This window comes from Protopterus annectens, chromosome 7.part1 (assembly GCF_019279795.1).
Source record: "Protopterus annectens isolate FY-2018-M chromosome 7.part1, PAN1.0, whole genome shotgun sequence".
Classification (NCBI taxonomy): Eukaryota; Metazoa; Chordata; order Ceratodontiformes; family Protopteridae; genus Protopterus; species Protopterus annectens.
Window position 1 is genome coordinate 504059866 of NC_056740.1, and position 22929 is coordinate 504082794.

The window sequence follows — 22929 nt, forward strand, 5'->3', positions numbered from 1 at the left end:
TAAGAGAAAGTCTGTTCCTGTGGTGTACGGCTTGTTGGCCTCCAAAACAGAAGCATGCTATAACTTATTCTGGGCGAATGTAGTACAGTTATGTGCAGAACATGCTTTACAGTTAAATCCAACCATGATACTGAGTGATTTCGAGAGGGGGGCGGTAAATGCCATCGCACGGCACTTTCCAGAATCACTGTCTAAAGGCTGTTGGTTTCATTTTTGCCAGATAATCTGGTGGCAAATACAGAAATTACACCTAGTGTCTGCATTTGGGCAGTGTAGACAGTTTTCCAGCTTGTGCAAGGAAATACCTGCGTTAGCATTCCTGAGGCATGACGATGTTTTACCGACCTTCAATGATATTGAACTAGAATTTCCTGAGAATGGAAAGCCGTTGTGTACCTTTTTCAAAGAAAATTATTTGTTAGGTAGACCGAGACGGTATGGCATGCGAGGTAATACATTTGAGAGATTACCTCCGCTATTTGATCTTTCATTTTGGAACCATAGCGATACTTGCATGGACGGGTTTCCCAGATCACAAAATATGGTGGAGGGTTGGCATAGACGTCTCCGTAGCCTACTAGGGAGGAAAAACCTATATATCCATGATATTCTGCATGCTATACAATTGGAACAAAACCATGTGGAAGATCTACTGTCCCGGGTATTACTATGTCTGCCACCGTCACCAAAACGTAAACGGCTCACAGACAGGGAAGAAACGTTTAGGAAATTGTTAGATAAACGGGATACATTCACTTGTAGGGGCTTTACTGCACTTGTTGCTAAACACTGTTCATTTTAGGGTTAGTGACATATGATTTAGTCACTTTTGCTGTGGGGGATATGCGTATATGTACACCGCGGTGGGGATGTGGACATCATAGCTATGTTGACCGGTGTGGGTGAGGTCGTGGGTCATATCCCAGTGGTTCCTGTTGATGTCATCGACGGTATATGTGACTTTATTTACTGTTCATCGAACGTGACATGTATTGTCTGACTTTCACAAGGTTCACTTCACTGTGCACATTTGGAACGGATGTCGAGAAGTTCCGTGTTTATACGTGTTGACTACGGTCTAGCAGCACTCTGGTATATCTGCTGTGCCCTCATTGACAATGTTATGCATTCCACCTGTGGTATGGCGGATTGTTATGATACCATGCAATTTGTAATGGACCGTGCGGATTGTGTCACTACCAATGCCTGAATACATGACGGAAAGCTTCGATATCGAAAATGTCGGGGTTCGATATTCGACATTTTTTGGTGCTATGGTTCGGGATTTCCTGCATTCGTATACGTGTGTTTCGGCATTCTGGTTCGATTATGGGTACATTCGCATATGTGTTGGTCGCTCATCTAATAGTAAACCATATATATATATATATATATATATATATATGTATAAAATTTTATTTATTTATTTATTTATTTCCAGTTTGATAACCGGGGGCGTCCACTGGGCTTGAGGGCCCATTTTCAGTGGAGGCCCGGGGAGAAAAGCTCCAATCATAAACATATTACACACTTTAAGCTACATATTACAATGAAATTGCACCCTTAAACAATTTACAAATAGGAAAAATACAATTTTTCATACAGATTGTATTAATAGTACAGAAAACAAAATATATAGTTTCATTTTAAGTTTCAGATGAATGATACATTTTATGTAAATAGTGAAAGTTACAGTTGCAAGAAGAGGCATGTAGTCAGAGGGAAGTGAAGATATAAGAGAATTTACATAGAATTTACAGTGGGGCGAAGATGAAGAAAGTAGAAGGTGGGGGATAAAGAGAGTTAGAAGAAAGAGGGGCAGGAGGGAGGTAATTACAAGGGGAAGTGAAAGGATTTAGGTAGGAAGTATACAATTACATTTCCAGTTTAGTGAGAGGTGATTATGGAGTAGAGGTTTAAATTTTTCTGGATTTGTAGTGGATCTTAACAGGGGAGGGAGCAGGTTCCATTTCCTTGCTATAGTATAAGAAAATAGAAGGTGGCCAGGGGGACGTTTAGGTTTTTGCACTGTGAGAAGATTTTGGTGGGCTGATCTTAGAGGTCTGAGAGGAGTGTAGAAAGGCAAGATGTTAGAAAGTGCAGGGCAAGCAGAGGGTTTAAAAATTTGTTTGTGTGGGTAGTCAAGATGACTAGTAAGTTCAAGCCATTAAAGAGAATGAAGGGAGATGCAATGGTGAGATGAATGCTTTGAGTTAGTAGCAAATTTAGCAATTTTGTTGTAGCAACTTTCAAGTTTTGAGGAGATAGAAGATGAGAGGTTGGTTAGAAGGGGAGCACCATACAATAGAGAAGGTAGAAGGAAGGTGGAGGTGAGGGTTTATCTAGTGGCTAAAGAAAGAAAGGGGGCATTTCTATAAAGCATGCCGAGCTTCTGATGTGTTTTTTTTTATGTTTAGTTGAATATGATTATTAAATTTCAGTTGTTCATCAAAGGTAACACCCAGAAGTTTGGCACTAGAAACAACTTCTATTGAGGAGTGAGAGAGGCTGGTGATCTTGAAAGAGAGCTTATTGAGTGGGAGAGCTTTAGAGGGGGAGAAAATAATGATAATGGATTTGTTGGCATTTAGGGAGAGATGGTTTTGAAGCATCCAATTCTCAGTGGTTGTGAAGGCTAATTGTGTTTTGGCCTGGAGTTCGGGAAGAGTAGGGGCTGAGAAGACTAGAGTAGAGTTGTCTGCATATTGCACTATTTGAGAGTGGGGAATTGCAGAGTGAAAGTCATTGATAAATATATTGAAGAGCATAGGCCCGAGAATAAATCCTGAGGAACTCCTGTAGGGGTAGGAAGGAAGGTAGGGGTACCTGTTTGTCATTTCACAGCTTGGGATCTATCTGAGAGATAGCTTTTGAACCAAGAAAGGGAATCTAGGGAGAGATTGAGGTTTGAAAGATGGTTAAGAAGGAGTGAGTAGGATACAGTGTCAAATCCTTTAGAGAGGTCGAGAAGGACAGTGGAGACAAGATTTCCAGAGTCATGGGCATGGTTAACAATGTCTAAGAAAGAGAGGAGAGCAGTAATGGTACTGTGGCCAGGATGTAATCCATGCTGAGTAGGGGTGGGGAGTTGGTTATTGAGGAGATGGGGCATGAGTTGCAGGTGGATACATTTTTCAAGGATTTTTGAAATTGGGGAAAGAATGGCTATTGGGCGGAAGTTAGAAATGCTATTATTTTTGCCTCCTTTGTGAAGAGGCAGGATATATGCAGCTCTCCATAGTTTGGGAACATAAGATTCCTGGATGGATCTGTTGATGAGAATGCTAATAGGTATGGCGATACCATCAGCAGCAAGCTTAAGAAAGAGTGGATGGATCTTGTCTGGGGCACTGGAGCATGGTTTGAGCTTAGTGAGGAGTTTTTTGATACAGGTGGTTGACACTGGTTTTAGGTGATAAGAGGGAGGGGGTTTGGGGGAGCTGGAGTGGGAAGTGGAGGAGGAAGTGGGTTTAGGGGTAACAGAGGGGATGGATTTGGTGAAGGTTTTAGTAAGTTCAGCTATAGAGTTGGTAAAGAAGGAGTTAAAAAGGGTTGCAATTTCAGTGTCAGACTTATTGCTATCGGGACAAGGGTTGGGTTTAGAACCAGGGTGTAAAAGGGAGTTGATGGAATTCTAGAATATTTTGGAATTGTTTGAGAGGGCAGACTGTAGTTTGGTAGAGTAAGATTTTTTATCTTTAGTAACAAGTTTTTTGGTTAGGTTGCGGAGTTGCTTGAATTGGAGTAGTGCAGCAGGGATTTTGGTTTTGTTAAAGAGTTTCCAAGTTTTGTCCCTTTGTAGCATGAGAGTTGTTGTGTCTTTAGTTAGCCAAGGGGCAGAGTTATTTTTTATTCATTTTGTTCTAGGTGGGGCTTGGGAGTTTAGGATTTTTTTCAGGAAGGTATTATTGAAGACATCTAAGGATTCATCTAGAGGAATAGTTTTTAAGATATCCCAATTTGTTAGTTTAAGGGTTTCAGAGAATATAGAGGGGTTGAAATTGGAGAGGTTACGAGTGTGGACATATTGGTGCTGGTGAGGGAGGTGTTGGGTAGCTCGGTGAGTAAAGGCTGGAAGATGATCACTTATAGAGTGAAGGAAGTATACCACAGTCAGAGATCTTGTTTGGATGGCTAACTAAGATCCAGTCCAGGATGGACCCTGGGGGATGATTTTTGTTAGGTCTGGTAATGTCCTTTATGAGTTGAGTAAAGTTGTAAAGATTGATAGAAAGAGTAGGAGAATTGTTGTAAATTTTATTCCAGTCGACATTGACGTCTCCCAGTATGTAAGTCTCTAATTTGATATTGTTTGAAGCCCATAGGAGAATATTCTCTAGGGTGGTAATGTTGTCTACAGGGGGAATATAGATAGCTATAATACAGATACTTTTAAAGTTTTTCATTTTGAGGATTCCTATGATTAGTTCAGCATTATTAAACTGAGGGATGGGATTTTGGTAAGGGAAGAGATTTGGCAGGCAGTTGTAGATTAATGCTACACCACCTACTTTTTTGTTTTGGTGGTTGAATCGAAGAGCTTGGAAGCCTGGAGGGATAATTTCAGAGTTAGCAATGTGTGGTTTTAGCCATGTTTCTGTAACTGCTACTATGTCAGGTACAGTGTGATTTAGCCATGCATGGAAGTTTGTTATTTTGTTATTTATACTCTGGGTACTAATGGTAATGAACTTAAGGTATTTATGGTTGTTTCTAGTAGAGGAGGATGTAGATGAAAGAGTGTTACTGGATGTGGGCCCAGGGTTAAGGTGGATGTCCCCTGATAGAGCAAGCCATGAAAAGGGAGAGATGAGAACAACCTTTGGATTGTAACTTGTGGTAGGATGGAGATACAGGTTTGATTTGATAGAGAGAGGTTTTAAAGTAATTGTTTGGAGTTTTACTTTGAAGTAATGAAATGGATTAGGTTGAAGTAGAGAGGGGGATATTAAATAAAAGTGGAAAGAAAGAGGGTGGGGAAGGGAGAGAGTGGAGGAGGTGGGGGAGGAGAAAGAGATGGATATTTTGGAAGAGGAGTAAGAGGTTGAAATAAAGAGAGCTTTTAGGAAGAGAATACATGTAATGGAGGTGATTTGAGTTGAACAGGACATGGTTGAATAAAAATAGAAAAGATTTTGTATGTGTGTGTGTGTGTGTGTGTGTGTGTGTGTGTGTGTGTGTGTGTGTGTGTGTGTGTGTGTATGGATTTAGGGCTTCTGGCTGAATGATAAGCAATGTCGATTTTTGGTCAACTGAAACAGATGACTTAACATCTGCAAGATCTACAGTCCCTTGGTAGGGAAATATCTCTTCCCCTGGGGATTGCTTGATCACAGAGATAATGGGGTTCAGAAGGGCTTCCCCCCTGTAAAACACCTGCATTTGCTTTACTCTGCTTTGAGGTAACTTTCTAAGCCATCATGTTTTCCTGAAAGAATAATGATGCCCTGTATCAAGTTACGACATTGAGGGCAGGCATTTATAAGCTACCTCTGTCCATACTGGACATGGGTGCCAAGCCTGGTGTAAATTTCCTATTCTCCATCCACTGATCTAGTTTGCATTTAAACTGGATAGCAGATGAACTCAGCTTCAAATGCATGGAAAGCCTATTTCATATGACAGGCAGTCTTTGGGAAGCATATCTATCTCTCCAGCAGGTTCTGTTTAAGTCACAGACAAAATTCAGGTTCTTAGACCTTGTACTTCTGGTACTGTTTGACTTATGTTTATGCAGGAGATTCATAAGTGTGGGGTTTGTCGATGCCTTGTAAGGCAGGCACAGGGCACCTTCAGCAATCTGTAGGAGACTGAGTTGAGGAAAAGGCCTTTAAGGCACTCTGCATAAGGCAGGTTTGTTTCATTTCTTCTATTTTCTTTTTTGTAAGAAACCCCTGAGGTCACTATAGTTGCTTCCTATGCCTTTTTGAGTACATACCGAAGGGAGCATTTTACTCTATGATGGGGTGCAGTACAGCTGGATAATGACCTCTTTAGTTCTAGATGACATGCCTTTACTTATAAGCTGTGCAACATAAAAGGATTTCCTTGCCACTGTGGCCACATGGTGGTCAAAGGTAATGTTACTGTCTATGTGGATAACCAGCTCCCTGAACATTGGGTTGACTCTTAGGGTTGTATTATCAGCATGGTGATCAGGCCAGATGGTTGACATCCCAAACTGTACAATTTCTTAGCATTGAATTTAAGACTATGGCTTTGGCACCATTTTTTAGTCAGAGATAGGCCTTCTTGAAGAATGTTAGTTTCTGCAGGGGAGTTGATGAAAACCTCCAGCCTGCAGTCATCTGCAAAGGTAGTCAGCCATAAACCTTCAAAATTTGCTTCAGTTTCAGAGAAATCGATGCCAAAAAGGAGAAGGCCCAGTACCGAGCCCTGGGGACTCTGCCAGTGACTGGCATCTTGGTTGAGGTAGCCTTACCTATTTTAACCTCCTGTGTCCTATCAATGAGCCAGTTGTCTATTCAGTGGGTGATAAAAGGGTTTATACCTAAATTAGTGAGCTTGTCTACAATGCCTGAGTGAGGTATTATATCAAAAGCCTTGGCCAGATTGAGGTAAGCTGTCTGCACAATCTTGTCTTCATCCAATGCTTTGGTGGCCCTCTCAAAAAAGTCCACCAGATTTAACAGGCTTGACTTTCCTTTAACAAAGCTGAACTGTGATTGGTCCAGTGTTTGCAGGTCACCCATGTCCTCATTTATCATGTCCATGATGATTCTTTCCATGGTCTTATTACATATGAGGCTGGTCAGACTTATGGGCCTTCAGTTACCTGGATCAGTGGTTGGACATCCTTTGTGCAGGGGCATGTCTGTAGCCATCTTTCATTCCTTGGGCACAAAACCTGACTGTAGGCTCCCATTGAAAACTGATTCAAGTGGACCAAAGAGGCCATATTTCATGCTATTTATTAAGCATCCTGGGATGTTATCATGGTCCATTGATGCAGTGTGTTTGGACTTGGAAAGTGCTTTGATGACCTGTTCCCTAGTAATGGTTGGGGAGATTGTGGTATGAGGTATTTCCTTTGGACTATCAGGGGAGTGGGGGAGAAATTTGAACTGAAACTGTCACCGAAAAGGTTGGCAATGGCCTCCAGTTAAGTGTAAGTGATGCCATTTACAATTAATTCTGTGCATTAGTGTGCATTTCCCTTGAGGTTACATGCATAGTCATTGAAACTTTGCAGTTATCCTTTGCCTCAGAAGCTATTTTTTTCTTCAGATTTACTCTTTGAAGTATTACCTCTCTTAGCAGCCTGTTTAGATTGGTCAGGGGGCTTTTAGTATGCACAGCTTTGTTCCTCCTACGCTTGGCCAAGATTTTCTTTTCTTTTGTTGTATAAATGATTAATATTTTGATTCCATCAAGGTGGCTTGTGTTTTGAGTTCTTCTTATTCTTAATATAAGTGGGCACAGCACACTCTCTGCAGCTATCAATCTGGCTGCACAGAGAGTTTATAAATAGCTCAGCACATGCTATTGTGTTTTCTGTATTTGGGGATGCTTGGAATTTAGCCAATGTGTTGCCTAGTAGACCAAGGTTAGCCTTGGAATAGTTTCTAAACATTTTTGGTTTCACTGTTTCCCTGAATTTCATTTTTATTTAATTCAATACTACCTTATGGTCAGATCTGTAGTATTCCCAATCTATACGGGGTAGTTGAGATCCCCCATGAGTATTGTACTGGGTTGAATGGTGAGAGACTCTAGTACATCAAGATATGTAGTATGAGTTTCCTGGGGCATGAAGGGGGACCTATAGGTTGTAAGGATATGGTACCAGACCCTGTTTATGGTGAGTTGCAAGTATATGAGCTCCAGTGGATCATACATTTTAACTAGTCTGGATGTGAGGGTGGTTTTAATAAAGACTGAGACTCCTCCACCCTTAGTTCTCTCCTCAGCACTAGCTGGTCTAAAGGTGTGAAAGGCATTATAACCTTCCATAGCTGGGGTACTCTCCATTAATCCATGGCTCGATTACTACACAGATGTCTATACTCTCCAGTGAGAGAAAGGCTTGCAGGGAGTGGAATTTGTTGTTAAGACTCCTAGACTTGAGCAGTACCACCTTCAGATATTCCTTCGTAGGATCAGTTGAGTCGGGAGGTTTATCAGTTTAGCACTGCCTAAAAAAGGCACTATTGGGGTGGAAAAGGTCTTTGCCAGTACCGAAAGTCTAGAGGGCATAAGAGCTGACCATACCTGGCAAAGCATCATGGTCTGTCAACCATGTCTTCCCAGGCAGTCAAATATTGTACCCCACCCCCCCTTGGACTGACAGCAAAAGCTAAGCCAATTGTTAAAATTGTTAAAATCTATCATTTTCTGTCGGTAAAGTGTCGTCATCCTTGGAGAGGGTAATACGCTGCTCAGTGCTAGGCCCATACCTGCCTAAGACACACAATCAGTGAGCTTGATCATGTCTCGTTTTATATAGTCGAGGGAGGTATGTCTCAGGTCATTAACGCCCATGGACTATGACAGAGTCATACTAGCACCTGTGGTTCAAGTAACTGAGTGCCTGTGTGACTTGACAGATCCCAGCCCCAAAAAGGCAACTAACTGTGACTCTCCCCTTAGTCTAGTGAGTGGCACGTCAGTCTTCCTCACTATATAATCACCAGTTTCCAGGAAATTTGTCTGTGCACTGGTTTACCTTAAGTACTTGGAAGTAGAGGCACTGAATACAGTGTTACTATTTGTAGCTGTGGGTGGTGTTTAGGTGATGACTGAGGATCCTTTTTTTGATTTTGCTGTAAGTACCTCAGCATAAGTAGTTTTATGTGTAGTGTCTTTACCCTGTGCAGTAGGCATGGTGCAAGTGTCACAAACAACCTCTATAGGATTAGTTTTGGTTATATGACAGAAATTTGCCTCCCGCGTTAAAGTGTATTTATACCCCTTGTATACTTTATCTAATTTAATGAGAATAAGTGGGTTGTCAGTGAACATGTGGCAATTGCTGGAATACTTCAGAATACTCATTTCAACCAGAATGGCCACAGAGAGAGTTGGGAAGTGCATATCCATGGCTACTGAGTGATTTACTAGGGAGGGGTGAGGGAAATTTAAATATTGAATAGGCCAATAAGACAAGAAACTTGATAAGCAGCGCTCAGCTGTGTGCAAACTAGATGGTAGTTAAAAAATCTGTTCAGACAGTAAGGGTATTTTAAGGGAAACTTACACTGTGAGAGATTGGCATCTACACAAACTACAGGGGGATTACACTATCAGATATCAGTGACTGTACAGGTCAGTGCGAGGTGGTGCTGTGCAGAGAGAAGCAGTTCTAACTAAACACTGTAAAATGGGTCAAAAAGTGCAGATATTCAACAAGTCATTCAACAACAGAACAAGAACACTCACCCATCTAACTACTTAAATGTATAAACTACTGGAAAATTCAACAAGGTGTCTTTATTCCTCCAAGAGGGAGGGCATTAGAGATGGTCTCCTAGGTCTGATAGCTGAAGTGATTTTATCTGGGCTTATCCTTCATACTCAGTTTCATACTGTATATTTAAAGATAATCCAGCATTGTTATTCGTCCTCTTACCTGCAAGCTTTAGAATATGAGAGAAAGAAGACATACTGATGGACGTCATGCAAACTCCACACAAAAGAAACCAGCTAGGGAACAAGTACTATGCATTTTTTTTAATAACTTCACATACTTCAATGCCTCATTTTATTTTCTTAAATTAACACTGCATTTGATTTTAACACAAATACTCAGAAATGAACCATGGGTAAAGTAGTTAAATCATAGCAATGGAAAAAAAATGCATCCTTCTCATAATACATAATAATACATTTAACTTTGATGGGCTTCCCAGTAATTCAAAAGTGAGTCAAAATTTTACAGTAGACATGACACCAAGTCAACAGGTTCTTTCAAAGGCATTATACTATTCATATAATAAAGATTTGCACGTTCACTATTTCTTCAACCTAACTCAAGGAAAATATCTACACTTTTTATCACTGGTTTGAATTTTCAATAATCACATCATACAAAAACTCTGAACAGCAAAATCTAATTGTAAGAATCAAGTCTGGTGACCAGTATGCTTTATTCGTTCCCTTATAGAATACATCATTTTGATTGCATGTTACATGTAGTAGTAAGAGTTGTTTTAAAATGAATCAGCGTCTTATACTTACGTGTGAAAACAGAGTCGGTGATGTAAGATGATGCCACATGGTCTCCGAACTCAGCTTTCTGTACTTCCTGGTTATCATACATTTCAGTCTTTGCCAGAGTCATTTGCTTACTTCTGACAGATGCCCTTCTGAAGGTTTTCACAAGAATCTGAACTTCTGCCAGTAGAACAGCTTGTACAGCTTCTAAAACCTGTCACAGTGGCAATGAAAACATTAATATTCAACCAGATTTTCAAGCATCCTGTTCTGCTTCTCTTAAGCATAAATTCATTCTGTACATCACATATATATGTGGATTGTCAGTATGCTGATTCCCTGAGATTGATAACTATAGTGGCAGATGACATGCAAAGAAAAGCCAGTGTCTATGAATGTTGCAGAGATGAACATTGTACACAGTGGTCCCAGACTGAATTATCAGTGCATCATGTTAGTTATACACATTTTAATAAGGAACAGATACTTAATAAGGTATAATATACCTTACTAAGAGACTTTGCCCTGCTTCACTGTGCTCTGCTGTTGTGTCACTCAACGATTCATAAAAGTCTTTTATTCATTGGTTATGGTATCCGATCAGGGTCATTTTGCATACTGTGGAAAGGAGGGGACACAGTGATGTGGCAGCCTCCATTGGCTGAAGACTAGGATGATCACTGATGATGACAGGTCTAGTTGCAGTAGCAGGTTTGGCTGCTGCACAAAATACATGGCAACAGGTAGGAGTATTTGTACTGGAAACAAATGTGTCTTAACCTTTTTCTTACTGTTGTTACAGCTATTTTATATTAGATGTGTAACATATCAACAAAGAAGAAAGTGTGGTGCAGTTAAAAGCATTAAACCATCTGTAGGTATATTGTTCTAGTTTCTTAAGTTGTACTTAATTACTTTATATACAACTGGTGTAGCATTTATGAGTAAGGTAGGATGCCGGGAGGGTTGCATGTATACTCCAAGAATAAAGTATTATGGCTACAAAGGTGGTTAAGACTGCATGAAGTGGTTTACCTCATTCTACTTTAAATTTAATGAATCATACAGGGCTTTGATACACACTTCTTCTGCATACCAGTCCTGCTCTGTGGCAAACAATTTTCAAGGAATCCTGCCTGTTACACGTAACATACTAACTTACAAAGTTTTCATTTATTTAACCTCCAGATATTTTACTGTATTTTATAATTGTTAAAAAACATACCAGCCCAGGTTCTGAGAGGTGTTTTTTCCAGGCTCAAAGACATTGTAATTATTGGTACAGGCAATTGTAATTGCCCGTGTTCAGGTCACTATTATGTTAAGATCACAATAAAACATTCTGTATTTCATACACATCCAGAAAGTATTTCAAGATTGACTGATACCTCTATGCAACTACAAAATCTTGTGTCTCAATTTCTGCTCTGAATAATGAAACCAGCAAACGAAAATCACTCCATGAAGGAGAATAATTAAATATGAAAAGTTATGATGTGAAATGACTGCCAGAAATAAAACTGCCTGCCTTAATAAATAATAACAGTACCCATTTGCTAACCAGCTAAGCCTACTGGACACATGTCCTTTTCAGGGATAACCTGATAGCAATGTCACTTTAAGTGACTTGTTCAATGTAACACAGTAGGAAATTGAGGGCTGAAGGAATCAAACTCTGTACCACTGGAACTGTACTTCAAAGCCTTAACTTCTGTACCAGTTGTCTTATTAGTAAGTAACTACTTATTTATTCATATATTTATTCAAGCTTCAAATCATCAATTTTGACATTGTACTATCTTAATTGTAAAAGTTGTGAGGTGTCTATGTACGTCTATGTATGTCTACAGGCCTGACATAAAGCCCAACTGCCCTAGATCAATAAGTTACTGACCTTCTGCTGTTCTGTTGCCCAGCACAGGTTATCTGGGATAGCTCTGTTGAATGAAAGATGGGCATAAAACAACCTGCCACACATGAACTAAAGATTGCTACACTCAATATAGTTTCTCTGTCAGGATGTGGACTGGAAGTTTATTGCATGATTTATGGAAGAGGCTGGACATCCTATGCATTTAGCAGCTAAGAGAGAAAGGCAGTACAACAAAGCCACTTGGCCTGGGATCCAGAGTCTACTATTAAGGAGAAGGCAGACTAGAAAAGGTGTGGGAATTGTGGTGAGGGAGAGCCTTCTGAAGACAGTGAAGGACATCATCGGAATTAGTGATATAACCACAGCAATCAGATTCTAGTGTAAGGAAAGAACAGTATTCATAATCTCAGGCTATGCCTACATGATAGAGAGGAAAAGAGTGCATTTAGGTAGCAAATGGCGGATCTTCAACAGAAATCGGGAAAAATTGGAGTTGATAATGGAGCACCTGAATGCTCATATCGGGATAGACAGAACAGAATATATGTACTGACAAGACCCATATGGGTGGGTCAACAAGAATACAGAAGGAAAGCTCATTTATGGACATTTGGCTTGACAGTGGGCAGCACATGGTTCAGTAACACAGATAAGTCTCAAGATTACATACAAGAGTGGCCAACATGCAATCAAGATAGACTTCCTTCTAAGAACAGCATTGGGGTACAATCAGCAATTGCAAAGTCAACCCCAGTGAAACATTCAGCCTACAGCAAAACACACTGGTGGCAACAAACAGCTGCAAGCGGTGGTTAGAGAAGACTCTAAAGTCAACAGAAACTAGGCTAAAGACCTGAAAGTTGACTGGACTGAACTCACAAGCATGTCAGGAAGAAGAGGAATTAGGTGGAGCTGAAGAACAAGAAGAAGAATGTCCGCACCTCAAAACAGCCGGTTTGAGGATTATATAACAGATATGTGGCCAAAACTGCTATGAAAATAAGATGCATAAGGAAAGCTGGTAGCAGACTGCAGAACGAAGAGTGCAGGAAAAGTGGGAGACGAAAACAAACCCAGACCAGACAAAGAATGAATACTGGTTGCTAACAAAGAGATGGAGAACAGTCGTAATAGCAGAGAAGAAGTATCAGAAATACAAGGGACTCAGCAGAAGGCACAAAGAAACTCTACCCTGTCACAAGTTAAATACACAGATATATAAGGAAGGCAGTCACTAGACACTCTTCACAAAAGGATGTTGGCAACAACATGCTCACCAGTCTACATGGCATCAAAGACAGATGGAAGGAGTACTTCCAAGAACTTCTGAATGAAGAAAAACCTGACAGAAGCTGTTTTGCCAGTATCCCAGCCTACAATGAAGAGCAAGAACATCCCACCCTGGAAATAGCCAGGGAAAGCAGTAGGCTCACATGAGGTCACCATGGACACAATCATTATGTTAGGTGAGCTGGGGAGAAATGGCTCCAGATGGTACTTATAGCCATATTGACAGAAAGGTACATCCCAGATGACTACAGAATAAGCAGTCTAGTAAAAGTGTACAGCGCAAAGGGGACATTCACAACTGTGTATAGCATAAAGGTATCGAATTCCTGTTACACTGCATGAAAGTGCTGGAGAGGGTGACTGGTAAATGAAAATGCAGAGCAGTAGAAAGTAAAATGGTAGATGAGCAATCAGGATTTAGATTAGGATGGAGTACAACCACCCTGATGTTTGAAGTGAGACAGATAGTTGAGAAGAAGCTAGAGATGAATAAAGAATTCATATGGCCATTCCTAGACTTGGAGAACGCATGTGACAAGATCCCAAGAAAGCTGATTTGGGCAGTCCTGGGATGGTTCAAAGTCCTAGAAACATTGGTAGCAGTAGGTTATGTAGAGTAGGTTATGTAAGTAGGAACAGTGTTCAAACTCACACAGGGATTTCCAGTGGAATTGGGCATGCATTAGGGTTTAGGCTTGAGTCCACTTCTGTTCATACTGGTGAGGATTACATCATAGGTTCATAGGTTGGTACTAGGCTATCGGCCCTAGGGCCTATACAAACCTAGCCATCACATTTCCCCAGCTATTTTTTCCCAGGAATTTTACTTCCCTGTTCCCCTGTCTAGCAGGGCAACTGATGTGAACCCCGGGGTGAATTTGCTATCTCCCATACAGTCATCAAGGTTCCGTTTGAAGAGGGCCAAAGAGGCGCTCTGCTTGTTATGTATGGGCAGTCTATTCCAGAGAATGGGGAGTCTCTGGTACAGGAATCTATCCCCCCAGCATGTTTTGTTCATTGTGATGACCAGGTTTAGATCCCTGGAGTGAGTGGTTCTGAGGGATTGGGATTTCTTTAAGTGTAGCATGTCCAACAGTTCTGGGATTGATAGGGCCTTGTATGCTAAGCAGAGCTCGCCTCTTGAGTAGATGATATGCGATAAAGTATAGCTGGAGTTTTTTTAGACGGTCAGCATAGGGCATCTGCTTTAGGTCTGTGATTCTTTTAGTGAGGTATTTCTGCGGCCTTTCCAACTGTTGCAGATGTCTTGTGAGGTACATACCAAACAGGGCATTGTACTCTATAATGGGTCTAATGAGAGATGAGTACAATTGGGCAATGACCTCCATTTTTCTGGATGAAAAGCCCTTAGTAATGAGATGTGCCACATTGAAGGATTTCCTGGCTGTTGTGGCTATGTGGTTATCGAAGGTGAGACCACTGTCCACCTGTGTCCCTAAGTCCATTATCACACTTTCGGTGTTTAGTGTACAGCCACTTATGTGGTAATTCATGGGTACATGTTTTTTCCCAAAGGGGATAACTATACATTTCTTGGCATTGAGCTTGAGCCCATGGCTCTGGCACCAAGCATATGTCTCTGTAGGCCCCATTTGTAGGATATCCACATCTTTTGGGGATTCAATAATGGCTCCCAGTTTGCAGTCATCTGTGACATTTGTTAGCCAGAGTCCCTTGGTGTTGGCCTGTACTTCGGTCTCAGGACTGAACCCTGAGGTACTCCACTTGTCACTTGTTTGGAACTGCATTTGGAGTTGGCTACTTTTACAGTATGGGTTCTGTCAGTAAACCAGTTTGTGACCCATCAAGTGATGTAGGGATTAATGCCCAGCTTAGTAAATTTGTCTATGATTTCACAGTAAGGGATGATGGCAAAGGCCTTGGCGAGGTCCAGATAGGCTGTGTGGATCATTTTACGCTCATCCATGGCTCTGGATACTGATTCAAATAAGTCAATCAGGTTGAGGAGACAAGATTGGCCCTTCACGAAACCAAACTGGGTGGGGTCCAGTGTTTGAAGGTTGTCAATGTCTTTGTTTATAAGTTTCATGATAATGTGTTCCATGGATTTGCAGATCAGGCTCGTTAGGCTGATGGTACGATAGTTCCTGGGGTCCAAGGTGGACCCCCCCCCTCTTGTGGAGTGGGATAACTGTAGTTGTGTGCCACTCATTGGACACAAAGCCTGAGGTGAGGCTATGATTAAACATGACACTTAGGTGAGGTGCCAGTTCATTTTGTAGTTCATGTTCTACACAACCCGGGATGTCATCTGGTCCCATGGATTCTGTATTCTTAGCTTTGGAGAGTGCATTTTTTACCTGTATGGCCATGATTATTGGCATATGGCAATCTTTTGGTATTGTGATGGGCCCTTTAGGGGGTGAGGGGGGTGAAATTGGCACTGAGTCGATCTGCTAGGATACTGGTAATATCCTTGGGAATCAGTATATTTTGTGCCATTCTGTTGTAGCTCAGAGCATATGTGAGTATTGCCATTTAGATTCTTGACATAACTATAGAATGCCTTGTGGTTGTCCTTGGAATCTTCAGCAATTTTATTTTCATAACTAGCTTTGGAGGATTTTATTAGGGATCGCAGCTTCTTACTGAGGCTGGTAAGGGAGTTTTTTTGTATCCTGGGATTTTCCTTTTTTTCTGGAACAGTTTCTTTCTTCTGTTGTATAACTTTTTTATGGTAGGGGACTACCAGATTGGCTTCCTTTTCTTTGGAGGACAGTGTCTTGCTTTTATTTGGAATGGCACAATTTATGCATGAGTGTATATGCTCGTAGAGTGCCTTAGTGTAGGATTCGGCAGTCAAACTTTCAGTTCCTGTCTGCATGGTTGTCGTGAAGTTTGTCACTTCTGACTTGAGTAGCATGAAGTTGGCCTTGGAGAAGTTTTTTATGGAGGCTTCCCTACTGGGGGGTGGGGGTGGGATGTGGACATCAATGGTGATTAGCTTATGGTCAGACCTGACCAATGAGGGGGTGACCGCTGTTGTGGAGCATTGATCTCCCATTTGGTAATGACCAGGTCAAGAATATTTGAGCCCCTGGTAGGACTATGGATTAGTTGACCCAGGGTGTTGGAATTTATAAATTCCAAGAACCGTTGGGCAAAGGTGTTGGTATCTGAATAGTTTTTTCCAATTAATGGTAGGGTAGTTGAAATCACCCAGTATTAGGGTGTTAGGATGTATGTTAATATTTTCCAGTATGTTTAGAAAGGTGTGGTGAAAATCTTGGAGCATGTTGGGGGATCTGTAGCAAGCTACAATTTGGATTGCACCTGTAATATTTCAGATGCATTGTGTTGGGCAACTAGCCTGGAGGTGTGAATATCCTTGGTGAATATGGACACTCTACCACCTTTAGTGTTCCGGTCCTGGTTTGGTGGCCAAAAAGTGTGGTGAGAGTTGTAGCCTGATATTGCAGGGGTGCTCTCTGGAGCCTTGAACTAGGTCTCGGTTACTGCACAGATATCGATGTTCTCCATTTTTAGGAGTTCCTCGAGAGAGTGCATTTTGAGGTTTAGACTTCTAGCATTGAGTAGCATAACCTTCAGTTTTTGGGTGCTTTTATCTGTTACTGTGGTAGTTTTGTCATTCTGAGCCTTGCCTAAAAAAAGGCACTATGGGGGTGGCAAGAGCCTTAGCCAGTAACCTGAATCCCAGGGGTGACAGGTGCAGACCATCTCTGTCAAAGTATTGTGGTTTGTCGATCATGTTGTCCTAGGCAGACAGATACTGGATCCCCTTTGAATGACACTAGAAACTTAGCCAATTGTTGAAGTCAGTCATTTTGTCTTTATACTGTGGTATAAATCTAGGCAAAGGCAGGATGCTACTCAGGGCTAGGGTCATAACTGCCTGGGCCACATGATCCAAGACCTCTTCCATGTCTCTTTTCATGTAGTCCAGGGAGGTATGTCTCAAGTCATTCACACCAACATGGACAATGACAGAGTCATATTTGTTTCTTGTTGTGGAGTGACTTGAGTGCATGCGTTATGTGGCAGATCCTGGCTCCCAACAAGCAGCTGATGGTAATTTTCTCCTTGTCCAGCCTGGAGAGTGGGACATCAGTGTGCCTGACTATGGAGTCACCTATGACTAAGGTGTCCGGTACGTTGTCTTACCTTAGGGGCCGTTGTTGGGTAGCACACTGGTGTTTTGAGCTATGTGTTACTTTGTTTGTGATTGGTGTTTGTTTGCATATCAGCTTCAGAGGTCCTTGTTGCTTGGGCACGTTAATGTTAAGGGCCTCAGTATATGTGGGTTTAGTGTTTCTATGTGTGGGTGTTGGTGATGTGGGTTTTGAAGGTCTATGTGTTGCTTGAGGTATAGTGCAGGTGTTAACCTTCTCCTCTTGATTGTCTAGCACAATCTTGGCTGGAGAGAGCTTTGCTTCTAGTTTGGCTATGTAAGTGAATCTTTCCCAGGTTGTAGTGTTGGATGGCAGGAGGAGAGGGTTGTCTGTGTACATGAGGCAATTGCTGCATTTCCCCAGTATGCCCAGATTCACCAGGTGGACTGGAGAAATCACCGGAAGCTGACACTGATCAAACAAGTCAGAGGTGACAGATTAACAAAGCTGCTGTATGTAGAAAATGGGAATTACAAGCAGAGACTGAATAAGAACTTTAGCAAATGTTAGGAGAAAGGAATGCAAAACTGAAGGCATGCAGGATGAATCTGGGTAGAGAGAGAGAGAGAGAAGACAGTTGTCATGGCAGCAAATTGAGGAAACCAGAATAAGCTGAAATTGAGAGAGAAGGCAAAGTAGTGAAACAGGTTAATAGCTTCAAGTATCTGGGAGGGGTGGTTGTGGAGAATGGGAGTCCAAATTAGAAGGTCAAAGCAAGAATCAGATGGACTGCAGCCAGCTGACACAGAGTGCCCAGAGTAGTGCATGACAGAAAAATTCCAAAGATTCTGAAAAAATAAGGTGTACAAAACACTGGTGTGACCAAAACTGCTGTATGGTACAGAAACATGGGCAGTGAAGGCAGAGCAGTAGAGGGAGCTAGAGATGATAGCTATGAAGTGTTTGAAATGGGTGGTAGGATTCACACTGTGGTACAAACAAAGAAAGGAGGCCTTCGAGAGTATAAGGCAAAGTATCTCCAACTGCAGAAAGAGTCAAAGAGAACAGATTATGGTGGTCCGGACACGTGCAGGAAAGCAGAAGACAATCCGGTGAAGAAGATTTGGGTGAGACAGGGATAAGCAAAAGGAAATGAGGGTGTCCAAATATGAGAAGGATTGACTGAAGTCTTGTGATGGTGTTGAAGAAGGCGGGAGAGAGGCATTGAATCTATAGAGATAGCCACAGTTGAAGCGACACACAAGCCCCATGTAGAAAATGAGGAAAAGGGGGTTGTTGATAATGATGATGATGATGGTGATGGTGATACATATCAAGTTGCAAAGACTGCAAAATCATAAATCTGGAAAGGTGATACTAGAAGACATTTATATGGATTAGATTAGTTATTTCTGGAAGGCATTTTAGGAGATCATGTTAATCTACACTGCTGGAAGCCAACTGAAATCTGACTTCCCTGAAGCAAGATGGTAAACTCACAGAAACTTTGGAATTTCTTAACAGTACATAGCAAATGAATGTATAGTCTGCTAAACCTATCCACTGTGCATTACTTGTGATAGCCAGCTGCCTACAGAAGCCCTAAGGCAAAACCATTCTGCTGAGAAATGTATTTACTGTGAGTGGTGACAGCTCATACAGTCTAGGATCTGTATGAAACAGGTGCAAAAGCTAGTACTACCAACTAAGGTCTGTAGTTCCCAAAATATCTTCTTAACTATGGTTCTTCATTTCCTATGTTTATATAAAATTCATAGGGACCAACTTGCCAATGGGCCTTTCCTGAATTTATAAAGTTTGCACATGCATACTGCTACAGTTATTAATGTATCTACATTTTAACTTTCATATCTGAAAGGGAACCACAAACTGCTTATTTTTTCATTAGATTATGCATCTTATAATTACTGTATTTTAGTGATCAGCTAAAAACAGCCAAAACCTCTGTTCCATTTTTTTCTAGGTCAGATTTGACCACATCATTAATCCAAAGAAGGGACTGCACTCAGTGATACAAATGGATATAGCTGCCCGGGACACCCACTATGCAAGGACTCAGTAGTAGGGTCAGTTATGCATTCAAAGGCATACCAGCAATTGAGGGTGGTTTTGTACAATATTAATTAACTTCACCCCATGGATGGAGGTGGGACTCACTATACCTTCCAACTTGTGAGCGCATGCTGTCATACATGTGCTATTGAAGGTTACCATTATAAAGTGGCTTGGGGAGCCATTAGACAAGTTCCTTTAGGCACCCTTTACATTGTCACCGCTTTTCTAAGAGATTATGTCAGTTTACACCCCACTTTACTCCTCTTCTCCCCAGGATTACCTTGCCCCTCCTCTCCTGAAAACACCATCAAGCATCTAAGCTGCTAGTTGACCTCAGACTCCCTGATCTTTATTCATGGTTTTACACCTAAATGTCTCTAAGCTGAAGGTCCTGTTTCAGAGGAGGCTTAGGTTGCAGGTGCACAGCAATGCATGCAGTGAAGTATATCATCTTTGTCATTGTTTATAAGTATTCAGTAATCAATTAGATGACTGTCAGAAAGAGTCTACCTCTGTGACACTGTTCAAGAAGAACCTGGACGAGTGGATGGGGGCACCCCATATTCTTACCAGGGTAGTGCCCACAAGCCTCCTGGGCATGAGCAGTCATCACTAAACTCAACCTTTGCTATTGACTAGCATTTCTATGTATTGCATTGGGATGAAATAGGTAGGCTCAAAATGACCTATGGGTCGATAGCCTAGTAATCTCCTATGATCCTATGATCCTAAGTAACCTGAGAGATCTTATTCAGTTCCAGGTCAGTGCTTTCACGAATGGATTTAATTTCCTCCTTTCTATTGAAAACTCATCTTTTTATCTTCTGACCTATATATCCTTCTATAGATTGTATTATATATTAATTTTGCCTGTTTGCTGTGGTTTCCTGTGTTCTATGTTTGTGCAAGTGCCACAGGGCTCAGTTACTTTCACCCAGAAATGGGCAAATTCAAGGAGTTTGATAAAGTTAATCTCCAATAATGTGAAACCTCTTATAGATGAACACAACATATCTCAAATAATAATAATTAAAAGTTAAAAGCATTCCTTGTCTGAGAAATCTTCACCCTTCTATCACTTCCGGGTTCTAATAAGAATCATCTGACTTGTGATCAAGTCTAGGAATGTCTGTAGTCATCTGCCGCTCTCCACTGGATCAATCACAACTGCTATGGCCTGCCCCAATGTCAAACCTAACCTTTCATTCAGGAAAAGTGAGCAAGTGTATGCCTCAGCATTCCTTTCTTCTCCCACACCAGCTCCAGCAGACACCTGAGATGGTAAAAGATCCTGCATCATCAGGGTTATAGTTAGGACTCTCTCTTTATGTGGGGTCTAGCATAGTTGTATTTAGTTTGCTTCATTGCTGAGAACTCCAGGAGTTTAAGTGTATTTCCTGCAGCATGCCCCTAGCAAGACCATATTCAACAGAGGTGCACCATTTAAGCAGAGATCTTGTGTGTCTGGTAACATTTATATACTCTCTCGTATGAGCAGCAATCATGAAACTCATGAAAGCCACCTAACAGGTAGCTTCAGTGCTTTACAATAATAATAAAATAAAAAAAAAAAAAAAAAAAACTCCTTACCAAAGATGGAACCACTCCTGACATGTTCAGCTCTTATCATCCAGGAGAAAATGGGCAATAAGGATCTCTCCCACAGGAACTGAGTCATCAGGATGAATGATTCAATAGAAGAAGCTTAGACTGAAAAAAGGGATATAGTAAATGGCATTCTCAAAGCATTCTGATTTGCTGTTCCCACACCATTGCTATCCTAAGAACTCAAAAGACCTTTTGAAAATATTGTGCTAGCTAGCTTCTGCTAGTCTACTTATTTCTGTGCCATTATTTTATTCTTCTGTACCACCCAACTACCCTTTCCCCAAAAATCCAGTTTTGTGATTCACTGCAACCAAAATGCTTACACAAATGAGAGAAGATGAGATTTGCATTTTAAGTCCTGGTTTCAGTTGAGCTGGGAAAAAATTGCTGTTCTGGCCTTTTGAGATTTACAGCTTTCGGTTAAGCTGTGTCGAGGTAAGACTGTTCGCTGTTTTTAAGTTCCAATGTCAAAATAAAGACCCCCAACCCCCCACTTTGGTTTATTCATCTTTGTAAGGGCTTCATTTCCCACCTTCTCACTTAGATATACATCAGCTTAACTAAGATTATGCCTCAGATACTGAAAACAGTTATAATCACTCCTATTTCAAAATTACCCAAGCAAACTTCTACTTCTCAGTACTGTCCTATCTCACCACTTAAACTAATAACCAAAGAAAGCTGATAAGGCAGAAGCACATACAAAACTAGTTACCACAAAGAAATGCCTCTGCTATGGTACCCAGTCATCACAGAACACTCAGACGAAAAAGTAATCCAGAATTTTATTATAGTCATTAAGCACTTTCTTCTTAAAATAAGACTTCTTCAGAATAACAGATACACTACTAACACCAGTATTTATACAGAATTTAAAGTAATTCATTAAAACAGAATTTTTACATCACTTCCTGTTACTTTCCCTCTAAAGAACTTAAAGTGACAGATCACTATTTTTTATTGTATTGGGTACAATTTGCCACACATAAGTTAAAAAATGTAGTTTAAGAATCCTATCTTATCCAAAGTAGTCAAGAATTTTATATTGAATTTTATAAATATATAGTCTTGCATATTTTATAGAAAAGTCTATTCTGCTAAAAACCTATCAAATAAGAACCCTATTACAAAAACTAGGACCGCAGTAATAGCACCAAAGTTTTGGGATCCTTCCAATAGCCTAATGTCTTTTTTCCTTAAATGGCCTCCAAAACTGCATGAATTATTAAGCGTATGGCTGACTAAGTTCCTATAGAGAGGAGACATGACCTCTTTGCATGTGTATTTTTCCTTTAAAAGTATGTAAATAAATTGTAAAACATTGTTACTTTTCATAAATATTGTATACATATATTGTTTTTTTTATATATAAATTCTCCTTTCCTAATCATTTTATATGTAAGATTGTAGCTATTGTATTAATTATTTTATATATTTATAATATTTGTAATATTGTGGCATTTTTTAACCTTTTTAACCAATTTTTAAGCAAGTATATATGAATGATTTTGGCCTTAAGAGCTCAGCTATACATTGATTTTGTCATAACAGGCATTTTTTATTTATTTATTGATGTTAACTATTTTCAGTAATTTTCCTCTGGGAAATAACAATTTAAATGCAATATATATGTATGGTCCTTAGATGGCAGTATATTCACTGACCTAATTCCTGTTTGAACATATAAGCATCATATTTATTTCTATTTTTTATGAGTATTGAATGTTTTAAATGATATTCCTTTAAATGTTGTATTTAATGAATTACATCTGATGAAGTGGTGATTTGGACTGAATA

General features: G+C 40.5%; 1 protein-coding gene across 1 annotated transcript in view; it reads right to left on the reverse strand.

Annotated features, from left to right (window-relative positions):
- Positions 1-22929, reverse strand: part of WDR72 (WD repeat domain 72) — a 2139079-nt gene that overhangs the window by 556279 nt on the left and 1559871 nt on the right. Inside the window, exon 18 of the mRNA XM_044078940.1 lies at positions 10198-10387. Coding sequence (XP_043934875.1) covers positions 10198-10387 — 190 coding nt within the window. The remainder of the gene's footprint in view (positions 1-10197; positions 10388-22929) is intronic.